The 20,957-nt window shown below is 44.6% G+C and overlaps 1 protein-coding gene across 4 annotated transcripts in view; it reads left to right on the top strand.

Moving 5' to 3' along the window:
• Positions 1-20,957, top strand: part of PPP1R21 (protein phosphatase 1 regulatory subunit 21) — a 94,699-nt gene that overhangs the window by 25,176 nt on the left and 48,566 nt on the right. For all 4 annotated transcript variants that reach the window (XM_024224481.3, XM_024224479.2, XM_024224478.2 and 1 more), the window contains 4 exons: positions 4,991-5,092; positions 15,412-15,576; positions 15,686-15,744; positions 17,010-17,104. In XM_024224481.3, coding sequence (XP_024080249.1) covers positions 4,991-5,092; positions 15,412-15,576; positions 15,686-15,744; positions 17,010-17,104 — 421 coding nt within the window. The remainder of the gene's footprint in view (positions 1-4,990; positions 5,093-15,411; positions 15,577-15,685; positions 15,745-17,009; positions 17,105-20,957) is intronic.

Below are 20,957 nucleotides of genomic sequence, written 5' to 3'. Positions count from 1 at the left end.
TCGCCTGTGGGAATTCTGCATCGCCCACTCGATTCATCTCACGGCGTCATTCCTTCCTGGAGTCCAGAATACGCTGGCGGACCGTCTCAGCAGGTCCTTCCAGACGCACGAGTGGTCGATTCGCCCGGACATCATTTATTCTGTCTTCCAAAGGTGGGGGTTTCCCCAGATCGACCTGTTCGCGTCTCGGGCCAACAGGAAGTGCCAGGCATTCTGCTCCCTACACGGGCGAGCCCCGGGCTCTCGGTCAGACGCCTTCCTCATGGCATGGAAAGACCATCTGTTCTACGCCTTTCCTCCATTCCCGCTCGTCCACAGGGTGCTGCTCAAGATCCGCAGGGACCATGCACGGGTAATTCTAGTCGCTCCCGCTTGGCCGAGACAGCACTGGTACACCACACTGCTGGAGCTGTCAGTACAGAGGCCCATCACGCTCCCCTTGACTCCGGATCTCATCTCTCAGGACCACGGCCGGCTGTGTCACCCCGACCTGCAGTCACTCCACCTCACGGCGTGGATGCTTCATGGTTGAGTCGGACAGAGCGGCAATGCTCCCAGGCCGTCCAACAGGTCCTGCTGGGAAGTAGAAAGCCCTCTACGCGGACCACTTATTTAGCCAAGTGGAAGAGGTTTTCCTGTTGGTGTGAGCAACGAGCTACGTCTCCCGCGCAGGCTCCTATCCCCTTGATACTGGAATACCTTCTGTCCCTAAGACAGCAAGGCTTGGCGACATCCTCAATTAGGGTTCACCTCGCCGCCATTTCCGCTTTCCACCCAGGAGAACTCACGTCCTCGGTCTTCTCTAACCCGATGGTCGTTAGATTCCTCAAGGGCTTGGACCGGCTGTACCCACAGCAGCGACAGCCGGTTCCGACGTGGAACCTCAACCTCGTCCTCTCCAGGCTCACAGGGCCTCCGTTTGAGCCATTGGCGACCTGCTCACTCCTGTACTTATCCTGGAAGACAGCCTTCCTCGTAGCCATCACCTCAGCACGACGCGTCTCGGAACTCAGGGCACTGACATCCGAGCCCCCTTACACGGTGTTCCACAAGGACAAGGTGCAGCTTCGCCCCCACCCTGCCTTTCTTCCGAAGGTGGTGTCACCTTTCCACGTAAACCAGGATATATTTCTCCCGGTCTTCCACCCGAAACCGCACGCTACTCGTCAAGACCAGCGTTTACATTCTTTGGACGTTCGCAGGGCCCTGGCTTTCTATATTGACCGTACAAAGCCATTTAGGAAGACGACACAACTCTTCGTTGCGGTGGCCGACCGGATGAAAGGATCACCGGTCTCTTCACAGTGCCTGTCCTCTTGGATTACATCCTGCATTCGTGCTTGCTACGACCTGGCCGGTATACCGACGCCACGTCTCACTGCTCATTCCACGAGGGCCCAGGCCTCCTCGACTGCCTTTCTGGCTCAAGTACCAATCCAGGACATTTGTAAAGCTGCAGTGTGGTCTTCGGTCCACACATTTGCTACTCACTATGCGCTGGTGCAACAATCCAGAGACGATGCTGCTTTCAGGTCAGCGGTTCTGCACACAGCAATGTCTCACTCCGACCCCGCCTCCTAGGTGGGGCTTGGGAGTCACCTAACTGGAATGGATATGAGCAAGCACTCGAAGAAGAAAAGACGGTTACTCACCGTTGTAACTGTTGTTCTTCGAGATGTGTTGCTCATATCCATTCCAAACCCGCCCCCCTTCCCCACTGTCGGAGTAGCCGGCAAGAAGGAACTGAGGGGGCGCTGGGTCGGCTGGGGTATATATCCAGCGCCATAACGGCGCCACTCTAGGGGGCTCCACAGCCGACCCACCGGGTGTTGCTAGGGTAAAAATCTTCCGACGATCGTGCACGCGGCGCGCACACACCTAACTGGAATGGATATGAGCAACACATCTCGAAGAACAACAGTTACAACGGTGAGTAACCGTCTTATTTATACTGGATCAAACTCGAGTCCATCTGGTCCAGTATCTTGTCTTTGACAGTGGCCAATACCAGATGCTTCAGAAGAAAGTGTAAAAGAACCCTGAAATAGATACATGGCATGGGAATCTGCCCCCTCTGCAGGTTAAATCTCTGACTGATTTTTTTAGTAGATTTACTTAATCCCTGAAGCATGAGGTAAATATCCTTTCCAAAATTTTTATCATTAATTGATAATTCTGTATGGGTATCAAGAATATTCAAGTTGATATCTTGAGTTGATACAGTTTACTTAGAATTCTGTAAGGTGTATGAATATTTAATTTGTTCCCCTCCAGTGTGCATTAGTGTACATTTATCAACACTAAATTTCACTTACTTATTAAAGATGTGGAAAGGAAATAAGTATATTAAACAACATGGAACCTAGTACAGAATCTTGAGTCACCCCACTCTGAACCGTTTGCATAACTGACCTTTTATTCCTATTTGTATCTTTCTATCTCCTAGCCAGTTTTTGATTGAAAACAGTACTTTGACTCTCACCCCATGACTATTTAGGTTCTTTGGTAGCCTCTTCTGCCAGGATGGATTGACTTAAATCATCTGTTTTGTATTTGTCCTTTTTTTTAGTTTATTTTCTAAACAAAAGTTAATTCTCATTAGTTGGTAACCATTAAAACATGTTGATTTGCACCTGAATATAGCCTTTTCACTAAATTTGGTGCTTCTTTTTACTAACCAGGATACACTATATTATGCAAATTTATTTAAGCAATTATATAGTTTAATTTACATTTATTCAGCGTGTTAACAGTTACATTTTTTAAAATGGTGAATGATGCATTTCTTATTTACTAGATGATTTTTGTTTGACTCGGGACTTGTGTCAAAGCCTGTTTGGATGAAAATTCAGATTCAATTACAAATGCATAAAACCAGCATTTTAATTTTTGTATTGAATAAAACTTCTTAAGTGCTGAAAACATTTTTTTAAAACATGCTTTGCATTTAAAATTAACCTTTTTAAACAAAGGAAATATCTGTAGTTAATGAATTGAAGTGATTGTTTCTGGTCAACATGTCATTCAAGATTTTACAGATCGTAGAGCTCGCCCTCTCACAAGTAGTTTTATTCATAGATTGAAAGAGGAAAACAAGCTTTTCTGCTTTTTCAACTGATTTCTTAATGCTGACTGAACTAGTCATTTGAGCTGAACTAGTTAAATAAACTCAAATGAAGATAATATTTTCTCTGCACTTGCAGAAGAGGCTATTGCTTTCAAAAGTTGGTTTAGCACATCAACAAACTCTGTTTCCAGGTGCTTAGCCCACCAGTTTAGTGTTTGACTTCCTGTAAAACTTCACAGCAAACATTGCTTAGTATTTTTTTGTATTTAATTTACATAATCTTAATAGATTATAATAAATTTAGGCTTTACCTTATGCTGTCAGTTTTAAAAACCATTGATTTTTATCCACCCTGTCTTGTACGGAACCTCATCAAAGGCCTTTTAAAGTCTAAATGAACTACATCAGGTAGTTTTCCTTCATCTATTACTTTATAGACACCTTCAATGAAGTCTAAAAGTTTAGTGAGACATGATTTTCCTTTGCTAAAACCATATTGCTTAGACCTATCATACCATAATCTTCCAGATGTTCTGTTCTGCTTATAATTATCATTTCAACCAGTTGGCCAGGTACAGATGTAAGGCTTTACTGGCCTCTGGTTCCTCAGATCTCTCCAAGAGCCTTTTAAAAATATAGGTACAACCTTTCCTATCCTCCAGTCCTCTTGAACAGTGGCTGTTTTTTAATAGGAGCTTAGCCATTTCATCCTTAAGCACCTTCTTATCTTTTGGATGTATACAATCTATGCCTGTTGGCTTATCACCTTTCAAATTATTATTTTGCTGCAGTACCACCTCTTCTGAAACCTGAATTTCTGAGAGTAGCTGATCTTCATTATCAGAAAAGAGCAGGTCTGGGGTAGGTGTTTTCTCAGTGGTGAAATCTGATATAGAGAAATCACTTAGCTTCTCATTAGTGTCCTTATCGTCCATAATTGCTCCGGTGATTCAACAGACACACCAATTCTTTCACAAGCTTCATGCTTCTGATTTACTTAAATAATCTGTTTTTACATCTTTTGTTATTTGCTCCTCAAAATACATTTTGGCCCTTCTAATTTCCCTTTTACTTATTGCCAGGTGTGATTTATGGCTTCCGTCAGTTCAGACTTCCAAATTTTGAAGGATTGCAGTTTGGTTCTAATAGCCTCTCAGACCTTACCGTTTACGTTGCGTTCCAGGTTCCCTTTTTTGTTCAACAACAGGAATGAATTATGACACTCCATTATTGTTTAGTTAAATATCATCCATACCACTTCTTAAGGTTTTTACTTCCCTTACTTTTAAAGCCATTTTGACTAACTACATTTTATTGAAATCTTCCTTTCTAAAGTTCAGTGTCACTGTCACTTTTTGGTAACCTGCCTGCCCCAGGATATAGCATGTAATTGTGTTGTTGTCACTCTTACTCAATAGCTGAGCTACTGTCACTATTTGGATTAACTTCTGTGTCAAGAGTAGCCTCGCCTCGTCTACTCTAGTTGTTCCAAGAAGCAATCATTTAGTGTTAAGAAACTATTACTTGAAACTTTGTCCGAGTATGCCATTTCACCAGATTAGGCCTATAAGGGTTTACAAATGTTGTGACTGAATTTTTTGAGTAATGACTAACTTGTTTTGTGTCTTCTAACCTGTACAAATAATATATTTAATGCAATTTGTGCATGCAGTTGTCATTGTCCAAGTTTAGAGATCTGGTGCTGTCTTTGAACTTGTGTTTTAATACAAGTGATATATGTAGGTTGTAAGAAATATTTGGAATAACTGTATTTTAGAGATGTTAATCATAGTCTATGCTTCTATTACTGTGGAAATGTGACTAGACCCAATTTTAAGCTGTGTAAAGTATGCTTACATATTGGGAATGGGTGCCCTGTAAAACTGCATGCAATACATGGAAATACTTTTTAATTTTTATCAGAAAAGTGGAGAATCTTCATCTCAGTTGAGTCAAGAGCAGAAGAGTGTCTTTGATGAAGATCTTCAAAAGAAGATAGAGGAGAATGAAAGATTACATATACAAGTGAGTAATTCTCAAAGAATTTCTCTTCTGAAGTTAGAAAGTTGGTTATATGTGAACTGCAATGAAGAAAATGAGTAGTAAAGCATCCAAAAACCACTCTGTGGTAGCTCAGATCTCAGAAATGGCTTGTGAGAATAGTGGATTAAATTGATGTTTTTAAATGATCCTTTGAGGCATCAGACCATACTAACTGGCACTGCTGTGCATGTGTTTAAATTCACTTTGAATTGCAAAATGTCAGAATAACCTAATTTCTGTGTCAGATTATTTTACCCTTGGGGGAATTCTGTGCTACTGTGCAATGCAGAATTTTACAGAAATGAATGTTTTTTGCACAGATTCCGCCCCCCACCCACCCCTCCGAAATGGGCTGCAGTGCTGTTGGCCGCCACTAGGGGCCGCTGGACCTGGCAGGGCCCAGCTTGCACATAGAAGACACTGCTGGGGGGGGAGGGGAGGGGCAGAGGGAAGAGTAGAGGTTTCCTAGCAGCTTCAGTTCGTCACATGCTCTGAGTAGGGTTACCATACATCCGAATTTCCCCGGACATGTCCGGCTTTTTGGTACTCAAATCCCCGTCCGGGAGGAATTGCCAAGAAGTCGAACATGTCCGGGGAAATAGGGAGGCAGCATAAGCCAGGGTCCGTCCGGCCTCAGCATGACCCGCAGGGTCCGCAGCGCCGCCCAGCTACATTGTAGCGAGCTCGGGCGGGGGAAAGGGGGGGCGCAGCCACAGAAGGTGGCAAAGGGGCTGCTGCTGCCCCCGGAGGCCGGGTGGACCGTGCGCCCCAGCTGAGCCCGCAGGACCACGGGGAGGCTGGGCCCAGCCAGCGGCTCGGGCTTCCCTCGTGGGGCGGGGGGCGCAGGGGCTGCAGGGCAAGTGGGGAGCAGGGAAGCACTTAGCAACCCCCAACCAAGATCAGAGCGGGAGGGAGGAGGGGGAATGTGGGGTGCTCGGAGGGGGCAGAGTTGGGGCAGGGACTTTGGGGAAGGGGTTGGAATGGGGGCAGGGAAGGGGTGGGGTTGGGGCTGGGCCATGGGTGGGGCCGGGGGCGGGGAAGGGGCAGAGTTGGGGCGGGACCGGGGCCCTGTGGACTGTCCTCTTCTTTTTTTTTTTTTTTTTTTTTTTTTTTTAAATGTTTGAATATGGTAACCCTAGCTCTGAGGGAAGGAGACCGAGGTGCGCACTGCAGGAAACTGAGCATCAGACTATTTCTCCCTCTGGATCGCTGGGCTTGGGGTAGTGGGGAGGAGGAGGAGGTGGGAGGGGAGTGCGTGTCTGGGCTCTGGGGGGTAGGGAGGCTAGTTTGTGGGCTGTGGAGGGCCACAGTTGGGATCTGGGTGGGGGAGGGGTTGTGGTTGTCTTTTCCCTCTGGCTGGGCTCTGGGGCGGGGGGAGGCAACATACAAACAGGAACTGTGTTGTCAATAGGGGTTTCTTTAACTTTCTACTCCTGGGGGAATTTTTGTTTCTCTGTATTGTCACAGACATACAGTAACTCCTCGCTTAACGTTGTAGTTATGTTCCTGAAAAATGTGACTTTAAGTTAATCCAATTTCCCCGTAAGAATTAATATAAATGGGGGGGGAGGAGGGAGTAGGTTCCAGGGAAATTTTTTTCACCAGACAAGACAATATATTTTTTATATATACTGTGACAAAGCTCTGTCCTTGTCTCAGTGGGTCCCGCGCTTCCTGGTGGATTTCGCTAGCCTCAGAGGTTCATTGTGACCCCCCATGTAGCCCTTCACTCTCTAGAGGCAAGGGTCACAGCCTACTGAGCCATTTTCATCATAAGCCAGTAAGGGAGGTGAGGAGAAGCAACCTTCGCTCGCACAGTCTCTGTTGTCTCCCAGTCTTAGTGATTAATCTGGGAGGGGAGAGGGGGAGCCCAGGCCCGCCCTCTACTCCGGGCTCCAGCCCAGGGACCTTAATAGTAGCAGCTATGGTAGCTGACTTTTTTTGAAGTAGGACATGTACAATTCCCTGCGCCACTTCCCCACAGAGGCCTCCACTTCCTTAATATCTACTTCACTGTTCCCTCAGGACCTCCTTCTTTGTGCCTGATAAGGTTTGTACTGCTTAGTTCCTCCAACAGCGTGGCTTCCTCCTAAAGCTCCTGACACGTTTGCTCAGCTGACTAACTGGGAGGCTTTTAACTAGTTTCAGCCAGCCCCAATTGGCTTCAGGTGTCCCAATCAACCTAGCTATCTTCCCTGCCTTCTGGAAAGATCTTAATTAGCCCCAGGTGTCTTAATTGACCTGGAGAAGCTGCCATTTACTTATTCTGTTAACAGGGATTTGTTTAGCCTGGGACTAATAAAAAAAAAAAAAATATACACACACACACAGTATAAGTTTTAAACAAACAATTTAATACTGTACACAGAAAAGATGATTGTGAAGCTTGGTTGAGGTGGTGGAGTCAGAGGGTGAAATATTTCCCAGGGAATGCTTTAGTGCTGAATGGTGAACTAGCATTTGGCTGAGCCCTCAAGGGTTAACACGTTGTTAATGTAGCCTCACACTCTACAAGGCAGCACAAACGGAGGGAGGGGAGACAGCATGGCAGACAGAGACACACACCCTGTGTGTGTGAGAGAGATGCGCATTGCCCCTTTAAGTATGCTGACCCCACTCTACATTGCTCTTTTAAGTAGATCAGCAAGTTGAGACAGCAGCTGCTGCTAGCAAGCTCCCTCCGTCCTGAGCCCTGTCGTGTGTCCCCCCTTGCTCTATGGAGATGGGGTAAGCGGGGGGCAGGAGCAGGGGGGAGGGGGAAGCCCTGACATTATCACCCCACCTCACCCCAGCAAGCAGGAGGCTCCTGGGAGCAGCTCCAAGGCAGAGGGCAGAAGCAGCACATGGCAGTGAGGGGAGGGACAGCTGAACTGCCGGCAATTGATAGCCTGCTAGGCGGCTGCTGCACAAGGAAATTAGGGGAGTGGGGAGCTGATAGGGGGGCTGCCGGTCCACGCTGGCTCCAGGCTACCACCAGCCAGCTGCAACGGGCTGCTCTTTCTGCAAGAGGTGGACAAAGCAGGCGGCTGCCAAACTATGTTATAAGGGAGCATTGCACAACTTTAAACAAGCATGTTCTCTAATTGATCAGCAATGTAACAACGAAACGTTAACTGAGACGACTTTAAGTGAGGAGTTACTTTATTTGCTGACATTTATTTTGAAATAAATTACCAAAATAATTGAAACTGGTGTGATTATGTAGTGTTGTTTTGACAAATAAAATTTTCAGAATTTTAAAATATTGTGTGCAGAATTCCCCCAGGGTTATTTTTTGAAGCTGCTACATTCTGAATAGTGTATTAGAATACTGTGGACAATGCTCCTTTAGTGTTCCAAGATTGATAGTCCTCATGAGGCAGTCTGATATCTTGTTGAGGGCCACATAAGTAACTACACAGAGTAAAGCAGCATAAGAACCTATAGCGTGTAAAAATCTGCCTTCACTAGTAAGAGTCTATGGTGTCCATATGAATTGACATAACTTACAGTATTGGTGTCAAGGCTGCTTCCCCACTGTGAACTTTAGGGTACAAATGTGGGGGCCTGCATGAAAACTTCTAAGCTTAACTACCAGCTTAGATCTGGTCCGCTGCCACCACTCCCAAAGTGCTAATTCCCTTCCCTTGGTAGCCTTGAGAGACTCTTCACCAATTCCCTGGTGAATACAGATCCAAACCCCTTGGCTCTTAAAACAAGGAGACATTAACCATCCCCCTCCTTTCTCCCACCAACTCCTGGTGGATCAAGATCCAACCCCCTTGGATCTAAAAACAAGGAAAAATCAATCAGGTTCTTAAAAAGAAGGCTTTTAATTAAAGAAAAAGGTAAAAATCATCTCTGTAAAATCAGTATGGAAAATAACTTTACAGGGTAATCAAACTTAAGCCCAGAGGACCCCCTCTAGCCTTAGGTTCAAAGTTACAGCAAACAGAGATAAACACTCTAGCAAAAAGGTACATTTACAAGTTGAGAAAACAAAGATTAAAAACTAACACGCCTTGCCTGGCTGTTTACTTACAAGTTTGAAATATGAGAGACTTGTTCAGAAAGATTTGGAGAGCCCTGATTGATGTCTGGTCCATCTCAGTCCCAAGAGCGAACAACCCCCAAAACAAAGAGCACAAACAAAAGCCTTCCCCCCGCCACCAAGATTTGAAAGTATCCTGTCCCCTTATTGGTCCTTTGGGTCAGGTGTCAGCCAGGTTACCTGAGCTTCTTAACCCTTTACAGGTAAAAGGATTTTTGGAGTCTCTGGCCAGGAGGGATTTTATAGTATTGTACCCAGGAGGGCTGTTACCCTTCCCTTTATAGTTATGACACGCCCCCCCCAAATCACAGATAGTGTTGGACAGCCGGTTCCACACTGGCTGTGATTTCTTCCTGGAGCTCTAGGAGAAAACAGAGTTAATAAAACACATGCACCTTTAGACATACTACTGATTATATAAAAACTAACAATATGTCCCACATTCCAAGAACAATTTTTAACCAGTTGATTCTGGGAAACTTTCCCGGGAGAGTGCATCAGTCACTTTGTTAGAAGCTCCTGAAATGTGTTGTATTTCAAAATCGAAATCTTGGAGAGCTAAACTCCACTGAAGAAGTTTTTTGTTATTCCCCTTGGCGGTATGAAGCCACTGTAGTGCAGCATGGTCGGTTTGTAGTTGGAAACGCCGTCCCCAAATGTATGGGCGTAGCTTTTCCAGCGCGTACACAATGGCGTAGCATTCCTTTTCACTGATTGACCAGTGGGTTTCCCTCTCAGACAGTTTCTTGCTGAGAAACACAACAGGATGGAATTCTTGATCCGGTCCTTCCTGCATTAAAACTGCTCCCACGCCCCGCTCGGACGCATCGGTGGTTACTAGGAACGGTTTGTCAAAGTCTGGGGCCCTTAGTACCGGGTCAGACATGAGTGTCGCCTTAAGCTGGTTAAAGGCCTTTTGACACTCATCAGTCCACCGAACTGCATTTGGCTGTTTCTTTTTGGTTAGGTCTGTCAGCGGGGCGGCGATTTGGCTGTAGTGTGGTACAAATCGCCTATAATATCCGGCCAAGCCTAAGAAGGATTGGACCTGTTTCTTTGACTTTTGAACTGGCCACTTTTGGATAGCATCCACTTTGCCCTGTAGGGGATTTATAGTTCCTTGACCCACCTGGTGCCCCGGGTAGGTCACTCTGTTTTGGCCTATTTGACACTTTTTAGCCTTAACAGTTAGTCCTGCCTGCCTTATGCGCTCGAAGACTTTTTCCAGGTGCTCCAAGTGTTCTGCCCATGACTCAGAAAAAATGGCCACATCATAGAGGTAGGCAACTGCAGATTCTCCCAATCCCGCTAGGAGACCATCTACAAGTCTTTGGAAGGTGGCGGGTGCATTTTGCAGCCTGAAAGGGAGTACATGAAATTCATACACCCCTGCCTGGGTGACGAAGGCTGACCTTTCCTTGGCGGGTTCATCTAGTGGTACTTGCCAGTACCCCTTGGTTAAGTCTAAAGTAGAGATGAATTGGGCATGTCCCAATTTCTCCAATAGCTCATCTGTGCGTGGCATTGGATAGTTGTCAGGACGAGTTACAGCATTTAGCTTACCGTAGTCCACGCAAAAGCGTATTTCCCCATCTGGTTTGGGAACTAGAACCACTGGAGATGCCCATGCACTGTTAGAGGGGCGGATTATACCCATCTGTAGCATGTCCTGGATCTCCCTTTTGATAGCAGTTTGGGCAAGAGGTGACTCCCGGTAGGGTGGGGTTCTAATTGGGTGAGCATTACCTGTGTCAATGGAGTGGTATGCCTGTTGGGTCCGTCCTGGAGTGGCTGAGAACATTGGCGCAAAGCTAGTGCACAGCTCCTTGATCTGCTGCCGCTGCAGACGTCCAAGGGTCGCGGAGAGGTTCACCTCTTCCACGCCACCATTACTTTTTACTTCGTAGTAGACACCTTCAGGCCACTCTGCGTTATCTGTTTCCTGGGCTGTAAACTGGGAAACCTTTAATTCTCTGGAATAAAAGGGCTTAAGAGAATTAACATGGTATACCTTAGGCTTTATGTTGGAGGTGGGGGATGCTATGAGATAGTTAACAGCTCCTAGGCGCTCCTGGACCGTGAATGGTCCTTCCCACGACGCTTCCATTTTATGGGCCTGGAGCGCCTTTAAGACCATGACTTGGTCTCCTACTTTGAAGGACCGTTCTCTGGAATGTTTATCATACCAGGCCTTTTGCTCTTCCTGAGCATCCTTTAGGTTTTCTTTAGCAAGGGCTAAAGAGTGTCGGAGGGTGCTTTGTAGGTTGCTTACAAAGTCTAGAATGTTAGTTCCTGGAGAAGGCGTAAACCTCTCCCATTGCTGCTTCACCAACTGTAATGGCCCCTTAACCTCGTGGCCATACACAAGTTCAAATGGTGAAAACCCTAAACTGGGATGTGGTACAGCCCTGTAGGCAAAAAGCAACTGCTGCAACACTAGGTCCCAATCATTGGAGTGTTCATTTACGAATTTACGTATCATGGCCCCCAAAGTTCCATTAAACCTCTCCACCAGACCATTGGTTTGGTGATGAGGGGTGGCAACCAAGTGATTCACCCCATGAGCTTCCCACAGGTTTTTCTTGGTCCCTGCCAGGAAATTAGTTCCCGAATCTGTAAGGATGTCGGAGGGCCACCCTACCCTGGCAAAAATGTCTGCTAATGCCTGGCACACACTTTTAGCTCTGGTGTTGCTTAAGGGTACTGCTTCCGGCCATCGGGTAGCAAAATCCATGAAAGTCAGTATGTACTGCTTTCCTCTGGGTGTCTTCTTTGGGAAAGGACCCAGAATATCCACAGCTACTTGCTGAAATGGGACCTCAATTATGGGTAGTGGCTGGAGAGGGGCTTTGACCTAGTCTTGGGGCTTTCCCACTCGTTGGCACACTTCACAAGACCGGACATAATTAGCAACGTCCTTGCCCATTCCCTCCCAGTGGAAGGACTTCCCCAACCGGTCTTTGGTTCTGTTCACCCCAGAATGGCCACTGGGATGATCATGGGCTAAGCTCAAGAGCTTTACCCGATACTTAGTGGGAACTACCAACTGTCTTTGAGGATGCCAGTCTTCCTGGTGCCCACCAGAAAGAGTCTCCTTGTATAAAAGTCCTTGTTCTACCACAAACCGGGATCGGTTAGAAGAGCTGAGAGGCGGTGGGGTGCTCCGTGCCGCCGCCCAAGCTTTCTGAAGGCTGTCATCTGCTTCCTGCTCGGCCTGGAACTGTTCCCTTGATGCTGGAGACATCAGTTCCTCCTTGGACTGTGGACTTGGGCTTGGTCCCTCTGGAAGCGATGCAGGTGCTGGGGCTGTTTCTGTTGACTGTGAACCGCTGTCCGCTGGTGCACTATGTGGTATTTCAGGCTCCGGCTGAGCCTCTTGGGTAGGGTTATCTGCTGCTTCTGCCAGTTCAGGCTCGCTGGTGCCCTCTGGCGTTGGAGTTGTAGACGGGTTTGCAAATGCTGTACTCAGTGCTGGCAATGGTTCTGGTGCTGGTTGTGTTGCCAGTTCCGGTTCTGGGACTGGCTTTGGCTGGGTCTCTGGGATTGGATCCACTACGGCTGTTTCAGTCGTTGGCAGGGGATCCGGTTCCACCACCTTTGTCTGGGTCTCTGGTAACACCGACGGGGCCCTGGGGGACGGCTCAGGAACAGGGATGGGGGTGAAAGCTTGCTTAGCCTGGCTGCGGGTGACTATTCCCACCCTCTTGGCTAGTTTCACATGGTTGGCCAAGTCTTCCCCCAGCAGCATGGGGATGGGATAATTGTCATAGACTGCAAAAGTCCACATTCTTGACCAGCCCTTGTACTGGACATGCAACTTGGCTGTAGGCAAGGTTACAGACTGTGACATGAAGGGTTGAATTGTCACCGGAGCCTCCGGGTTGATGAGTTTGGGGTCCACTAGGGATTGGTGGATAGTCGACACTTGTGCCCCAGTGTCCCTCCAAGCGATAACCTTCTTTCCGCCCACTCTCAAGGTTTCCCTCCTCTCCGAGGGTATGAGAGAGGCATCTGGGTCTGGGGATCTTTGGTGTGATTCTGGGGCAATGAACTGTAATTAGTTGGGGTTCTTGGGGCAGTGAGCCTTTATATGTCCCAGTTCATTACATTTAAAACATCGCCCTGCTAAGGTATCACCGGGGCGATGTTGGTTGGTGGAGACTGGTGTGGTGGGGTAAGAAGGCGTCTGGGGTTTCCCTTGGGATGTAGGTGGGGTCTTGGGTTGTCCCCGGTGGTAAGGTTTTGTTTCGGGTTGCCCCTTCTGATATTCGCTCCAACTGCTACTAGTTTTTTTTCTTTTCTGCCACCTCCACCCATTTGGCTCCAATCTCCCCCGCCTTGGTTACAGTTTTGGGCTTCCCATCTAGGATGTACTTTTCTATTTCCTCAGGAACACCCTCTAAAAACTGCTCCATTTTTACTAGGGAAATCAGATCTTCCAAAGATTTAACATTTGCTCCTGATACCCAGGCATCACAATTTTTGTCAATGTGGTAGGCATGTCGGGTAAATGACACGTCTGGTTTCCACCTTAGGGCTCTGAACCACCGACTGGCATGCTCGGGTGTTAGCCCCATTCTGAGTCTGGCCTTGTTTTTAAAAAGTTCATAACTGTTCATGTGATCCTTAGGCATTTCAGCCGCCACCTCTGCTAAGGGTCCACTGAGCTGCGGCCTCAGCTCTACCATGTACTGGTCTGTAGTGATGCTGTTTCCAAGGCAGGCCCTTTCAAAATTTTGTAAGAAGGCCTCAGTATCATCGCCTGCCTTGTAGGTGGGGAATTTTCTGGGATGGGAAGTGGTACCTGGAGAGGGGTAGCTAGGATTGGCTGGTATATCCGGCCTAGCCCGTGCTAATTCCAGTTCATGCTTCATCTCTTTTTCTCTCAGCTCCATAGCTCTCTTGTGGGCCTCCTCTTTGGCTTTCTCTTCTCTTTCTCTCTCCTCCATAGCAGCTTCTTTCTCAAGTTTTTTTAATTGGAGCAGTCTCTGATGTTTCTTTTCATTTTCTTCTGCTTCTAGTCTGACCAGTTCTAGTTTGTTAACTACGTCACTGGTACTCATTTTCCTGTTTTCTTGTGCTGGGTCACACCCCCTCTGCAGTTCACTGAAACTGGGATGCACTCAGCTCAGGCTGCTCAGGTAACAGAGACTTTCTTACTAGCTATTCCCGAGAGGTAGAAAGAAAAAAAAACAATTCAGCTTGTAAATTCCTTTTGCCAGCTGTTTGCTCACTGCTTGACCCCTTCTCTTAACAAAGACCCTTGTTAAAAAAACTTAACACCTCTGCCTTCAGGCAAGGAGAGATAAGATATGCATCTACCTTCAGCTCTGCTTTCCAAGCAGCTAGAAAGGAGAAAAAAAAAATCTTACTGGCTTTTGGTTTAAAATGATCCCACCGCTCTGCCACCATGTCAAGGCTGCTTCCCCACTCTGAACTTTAGGGTACAAATGTGGGGGCCTGCATGAAAACTTCTAAGCTTAACTACCAGCTTAGATCTGGTCCAGTGCCACCACTCCCAAAGTGCTAATTCCCTTCCCTGGGTAGCCTTGAGAGACTGTTCACCAATTCCCTGGTGAATACAGATCCAAACCCCTTGGATCTAAAAACAAGGAGAAATTAACCATCCCCCTCCTTTCTCCCACCAACTCCTGGTGGATCAAGATCCAACCCCCTTGGATCTAAAAACAAGGAAAATCAATCAGGTTCTTAAAAAGAAGGCTTTTAATTAAAGAAAAAGGTAAAAATCATCTCTGTAAAATCAGTATGGAAAATAACTTTACAGGGTAATCAAACTTAACGAGCCCAGAGGACCCCCTCTAGCCTTAGGTTCAAAGTTACAGCAAACAGAGATAAACACTCTAGCAAAAAGATACATTTACAAGTTGAGAAAACAAAGATAAAAACTACTTACTTACAAGTTTGAAATATGAGAGACTTGTTCAGAAAGATTTGGAGAGCCTGGATTGATGTCTGGTCCCTCTCAGTCCCAAGAGCGAACAACCCCCAAAACAAAGAGCACAAACAAAAGCCTTCCCCCCGCCACCAAGATTTGAAAGTATCCTGTCCCCTTATTGGTCCTTTGGGTCAGGTGTCAGCCAGGTTACCTGAGCTTCTTAACCCTTTACAGGTAAAAAGATTTTTGGAGTCTCTGGCCAGGAGGGATTTTATAGTATTGTACCCAGGAGGGCTGTTACCCTTCCCTTTATAGTTATGACAATTGGATTAAAAGGAATATTTCAGATAAGAAAATTCCTTTTCTCATTTGTAGTTCTTTGAAGCAGATGAGCAGCACAAACGTTTGGAAGCTGAGCTGAAAAATAGACTTGAGGTTTTGGAAACAGATGCTGCCCAGCATCAAGCAGTGGTGGATAGTTTAACCCGGAAATACACTGATACCATAGAAAAACTGCAGAATGATAAAACCAAATTAGAAGTAAGTTTTTACAATTGTACTTTACTAAAATGCCTAAAAAGTTTTGTAAAGAAAACATTTTTTGCATGTATTAGTACTTACTTTGTGGGGTTCTGTTTTTTGCATAAAGATCAAGTCTCAGACACTAGAAAGAGAAGCTAAGGAATGTAGATTTCGAGCGGAAGAATGGTAAGTTCTTATGTTAAAAATAAATTTTCTTTCATTTTTCTTAAAGTAAACCAACCAGAGAAGTAATTCCTCTGCATTCCTACAGCAATTGGATACCGCCATATACACTCATTCTGGTAAAACAGAGTTACTTAGTGCTCTGTTAGTTTCATGTCACAAGTAACAGTAGTACATGGGTATCAAGCCCACTTTGATTTTATCTAGGAAAAGGAAATGAAATAAATTGATCTCATCTCTACATGTTAATCAGCTACTGTGTTCTCGTAGAGATCTCTCTATCCATCCTCCTTGATATCTGACAAGACAGCAGCTCTTGCACATGTTGTTAAAATCCTGTTATGCAGAGGTCTTTAGTTCAGTGTTCTTTCTTCAGCAAGAATGCTAGGTAGTTTTGAAACTATAAAGCTTGTGAAAAATTGTGGAATTGTTGTTTTAGAGGGATGTTGTCATCGTAGAAGAGACACTTGTCTGAAATGTTATAACTTGTGTAGTTACAAGTAACACCTGTAAATAAGTTTACAGAAGTAAGTTATTGATGGGGTGTGTGTACAATGTCTGAGTAGAATCTTTTATTCTGCAGTATGAGCAATGATCAATGTTTGTCTCAGAGACTTGTGTCTTTATAAAATTCATAACTATTAGATTTCAGTTGAACAAAATACAGGTGAGTAGAAATATGAATAATTATTTTTACAGAGCTCTTTGCTTTGCAGCATAGGCTACTAGGTTATCGGCACTAAATATAGGACTCTGAAATGCTTGTGGCACTTCTGTAACAAGTATGCAACAAATAAATATACTTGTAGCTACCTGAATTATTCCCCACTCACTCACTGTGGAGTGAAACAATGCAGGTTGTTTTCTGACTTGGAGAAGTAAAAGGATCCTAAATGTGACATATTTTGGAACTGAATTAAGTTTTCATATAGTGTGTGTAATACAGTTTAGAAATAATGTAAAGGTTACTTTGACAGTAAATTGACTCTTGGAATGCAACATGGTTATTCAGCTCTCTGGCTTTCTGTGCACTTGTCATTGTATTGGGAGGGGGAAATGAAGAACTTGAAAATCCTGATCACATAAATGTCAGTCCTGCTGTGCCTGTCCTGTGTCTCCTTACTCATATTGCGATCTCTTTCACTCTTTTAAAAACTCTGGAAAAACGTGGACAGTATTTGAACACGGGACCACAGCTTAAGGTATAACTGAGATGTTATTGATTTACTTAAACAAGGTTTGTAATGTTATCCTGTTTTTCTACCCAGTCAGCAGCAGTTAAAGAACCTTCATGCAGATTTGGGTAGGCGATTGGATGACTCTTTATGCATAATCAATGAAAAAGTACCTTTCAATGACACAAGTAGGTATTTCATTGATTTCTCCCCCCCCCCCCCCCAATTCAGTCTTAATTTGGGCATTCCTGTGGAAAAAGTGACCACCTTGTGAATTAAACAGATATTAGGCCCAAAAAACCCAGGAAGCTGAACTGTCTCCCATTACAGCTACTTGTAATGGTGCATTAATGATGCTCGATATATGTAATGTTTAGTTGGCACTTCTATTCTAACTTAGTGGTCTTTAAATATATAAAGCCATTAATTGTGTGGTAAATACAACTTAAAGCTCTATAGAGGGTGTCTTAAACTCTCCTATAACCTACCATCTGATCAACTTAAATTGGACAGAATATTATAAAAAGAGAGGGTAATTCTGTTAATTTACCAAGGCCCTCCCATGGATGGCTCTTTGGGCGGTCATATCCAAGAGGGTTCTGTCAGGCAAAGAGAGTACAGTTGTTAACATAGGTTATTGCTTAGATGGGAGGAGAGTACTACCTGGAAAAAAAATCTCAATGTCAAGTGGCAGTTTCTCAAATGTATAATGGCCTTGCTTGAGGATCCCACAGAAAAGCTTGATGCTTGGTTAAAGCCCAGCAACAAAGGCAAATCTAAACTGAACTCTCCATATCCCAAGTAAGGTCCTAATTTCTCAGATTCTCTAGCATATCCAGCAGTGGGTTTCTTCCTTTCTCCTAGGAGTGTGGAGACAGGTAAGACGATTGAACGTGGCCTGGGCAGGTTTAGGACTACATTTCTCTCTTGACACTACCCACAATTCTCTGCCTCCCGGTAGAGCAAATAGCAGGAAGCAGCCCTCTGTTTTTACTTTTTAAGATGGCTTCACAACTGTACCTTTTATACCTCAATGTCCAGATATTCATCCTAACTCTCTCTTTGCTGAAAAAATACTTTGGGATTTTGACATGGAATTTGACCTGAGTCGGCCTGCCCCTTCTCTTCCCTTCCCCCACCCCATCTGCTGCAAAGTGGCCAAAAAGAAAAAGGACAGGGTGAGGGTCAGAAAGTGCTCAGCTTCTGCATCTCTCCTGTAGCTTCATGTTAAGGGAGAGTTGGCATGCTTTGCCAGGCTCTCCAACAGAAGGGACCGAGCCCAGGCAAGCAGAGAAGGGCAGAATTGTCCTAGAATGTTTTGGAGGATTCTCATCCCATTCTAGGCAACGTATGGTCTGGGTCACAAAGGGCTACTTGGGCAGGCAACAGGATACCCTCTGTTCCCCATAGAGCAGGACTTAGTGCCAGAAGAGCCTGAAGAGAGTGAGGAGAAGAAGCAGCAGCAGTAGTAACAGAATTGCATTGAAGGGCTTTTACCTGTCCTTTGAGCCATCATCCACAGTGGAACAAGTAATGGGCTTAGCAAAGTTAGCTTTCCAAACCTTGAAGTCAGGCTATACAGGATGCCAGGGTCTCTAGGTCCTTGGCAGCTTTGTGGGAAATTTGCTGAGGAACTGGTGACCTGGCTCCTCAACAGCTGTGTTTGTGGGCTGCCACAGGTTAGGAGATGGGAGCCCTTGCTTCCAGGATCCCCAGCAGCTTGTCTGGTGTGTTGCCATGAAGCCAGAGTTCCCAGGGAACATATTTTGTTTTTGAAACACCAAAACATTCACTCCGTAGGGACATTTTGGTGTTTCTGTAATGAAATTCATTTCCTGCAAAAATTTTCAAGGGTTTTGGCCTTTTATCCTGATTTGGGGGACCCATTTTTTCCCAAAACCCTTAGATTTTTTTTCAGAGGTGAAATTCACTTTCCTGCCCAGTCTGTTGCTTATTCACCATCTCACTGCTCTTCAAAAACAGTTCTGGTCTTGCTCTCCCACGTCAGTGTTGCCTAAGCTGAAATCAGTTGTTGCTCTCTTTAAAATTTGGACACAAGATATGTTTGCCATGTTTCTCTTCAACACCTACATGTTCTTCTTTCTGAGGTCTGAGATATCTTTGCTGGTTGGGCTGCCTACAAGGGGAGCTTAGAGTTTTCCTGCATAATTTCTCTTTTCTCGTGAGATTAGGATTCAGTAATCTTGGATACAATTCTTGCTCTTCAGAACAAACAGATGTGACCTACAATACTGTTCATGACAGTTCCTCACGTTTATCACCAGCAAAAAATAAACAAGTTTGTCAAATATAAATAATATAAAAAGGACAGTGCATAAGTTACTTTGAAATACATTGTTTCCTCTTCCTGTGCAAATTGACCTAAAGTATGGATCTCTTCAATTAAACAAAAATCTGAATGTGGATTTCAAATGCTAACAATTGGCCAAATAAGTCTCTGTAAAACTTAAGATGTTTTCTAGCTCTAAATACCCCTTTCCCTGAAGAAGTGGACCCATGCCAAATTGATGCGCACTTTTAATTTAGTGATAGTTTTATATCTAGAATAGCGTGTACTATAATGAAAAACTGAAAATCTCAAAATTACTTTAACTGGTTTATGCCCTTTTATTTTTCTCTTGAAGCACAAGAACAAATTACAAACTAACAAAAAAAAATTGTCAAATATGTAATCTTAAGGAATACATTGCCTTATGTGCCAAATCTGACGTTTTAATAAAAGATCATCTTGAATTCTCAGAAAATGTTTTTTAAAAGTCTGAAAACTCCTTAATGGTAGAAAAGTATTCTTTCTACCCCACTTACTCTGACTCCACCAGTCACTGGATAAATGTTTTTTACTGTCTCTTGTAAGTTTTGGCCTTAAATTTGGGTTTTTAGACTGTTAAAAACTAGGGCTGTCAAGCGATTAAAAAAATTAATCATGATTACCGTATATACTCGTTCATTAGCCCGTTCGTTTATAAGCTGACCCCCCAAGATAGTTAGGTAAAAATAGCAAAAACTGTATGACCCTTTCATAAGCTGATCCTGTATTTCAGGGGTTGGCAAACTTTGGCTCCTGGCCAGTTAGGGTAAGCTGCTAGTGGACCTGGACATTTTGTTTATCTGGAGCATTCACAGGCATGGAGCCCCTCGGCTCCCAGTGTCCGCAGTTTGCTGCTCCCAGCCAACGGGACCTGCGGGAAGTGGCGCGCCACTTCCTGCAGCGCCCATTGGCTGGGAATGGCGAACCGCGGCCACAGGGAGACGAGGGGCTCCATGCCTTCAGACTCTCCAGGTAAACAAAATGGCAATGTATTAGATATTCAATTCAATGATTCCATAGAGTTTAAAATCATCAAATTTTGGTGTAGACTCGTTTATAAGCCGATCCCCACTCTTTGATGCGTCACTTTTTTACCAAAAATATTCGGCTTATGAACGAGTATATGGTAAGTTAGGGTATATTAAGTTAGGGATTAATCGCACTGTTAATAATAGAATACCATTATTGAAATATTTTTGGATATTCTACATTTTCATATATATTGATTTCAATTACAACACAGAATACAAAGTATACAGTACTCACTTTATATTTTTTTTGATTACGTGTATTTGCACTGTAAAAAAACAAATTGAATTTTTCAATTCACCTAATACAAGTATTGTAGTGCAATCTCTTTATCATGAAAGTTGAACGTACAAATGTAGAATTATATACAGAAAATAACTGCATTCAAAAATAAAACCATGTAAAACTTTAGAACCTGCAAGTCCACTCAGTCTTACTTCTTGTTCAGTCAATCACTCGGAGAAACAAGTTTGTTTACATTTTCAGGAGATAATGCTGCCCACTTCTTGTTTACAATGTCACCTGAAAATGAGAACAGGCATTCTCATGGCACTGTTGTAGTTGGCATCGCAAGATATTTACGTGCCAGATGCGCTAAAGATTCATATATCCCTTCATGCTTCAACCACCATTCCAGCGGACATACATCCATGCTGATGATGGGTTCTGATTGATAACAGTCC

The sequence above is a fragment of the Terrapene carolina genome, unplaced genomic scaffold (genome assembly GCF_002925995.2).
Source record: "Terrapene carolina triunguis isolate 2854851 unplaced genomic scaffold, T_m_triunguis-2.0 Scaffold742, whole genome shotgun sequence".
Lineage (NCBI taxonomy): Eukaryota > Metazoa > Chordata > Testudines > Emydidae > Terrapene > Terrapene triunguis.
The sequence above is the reverse complement of the archived record's forward strand: the minus strand, read 5'-3'. Positions and strand labels throughout refer to the sequence as shown.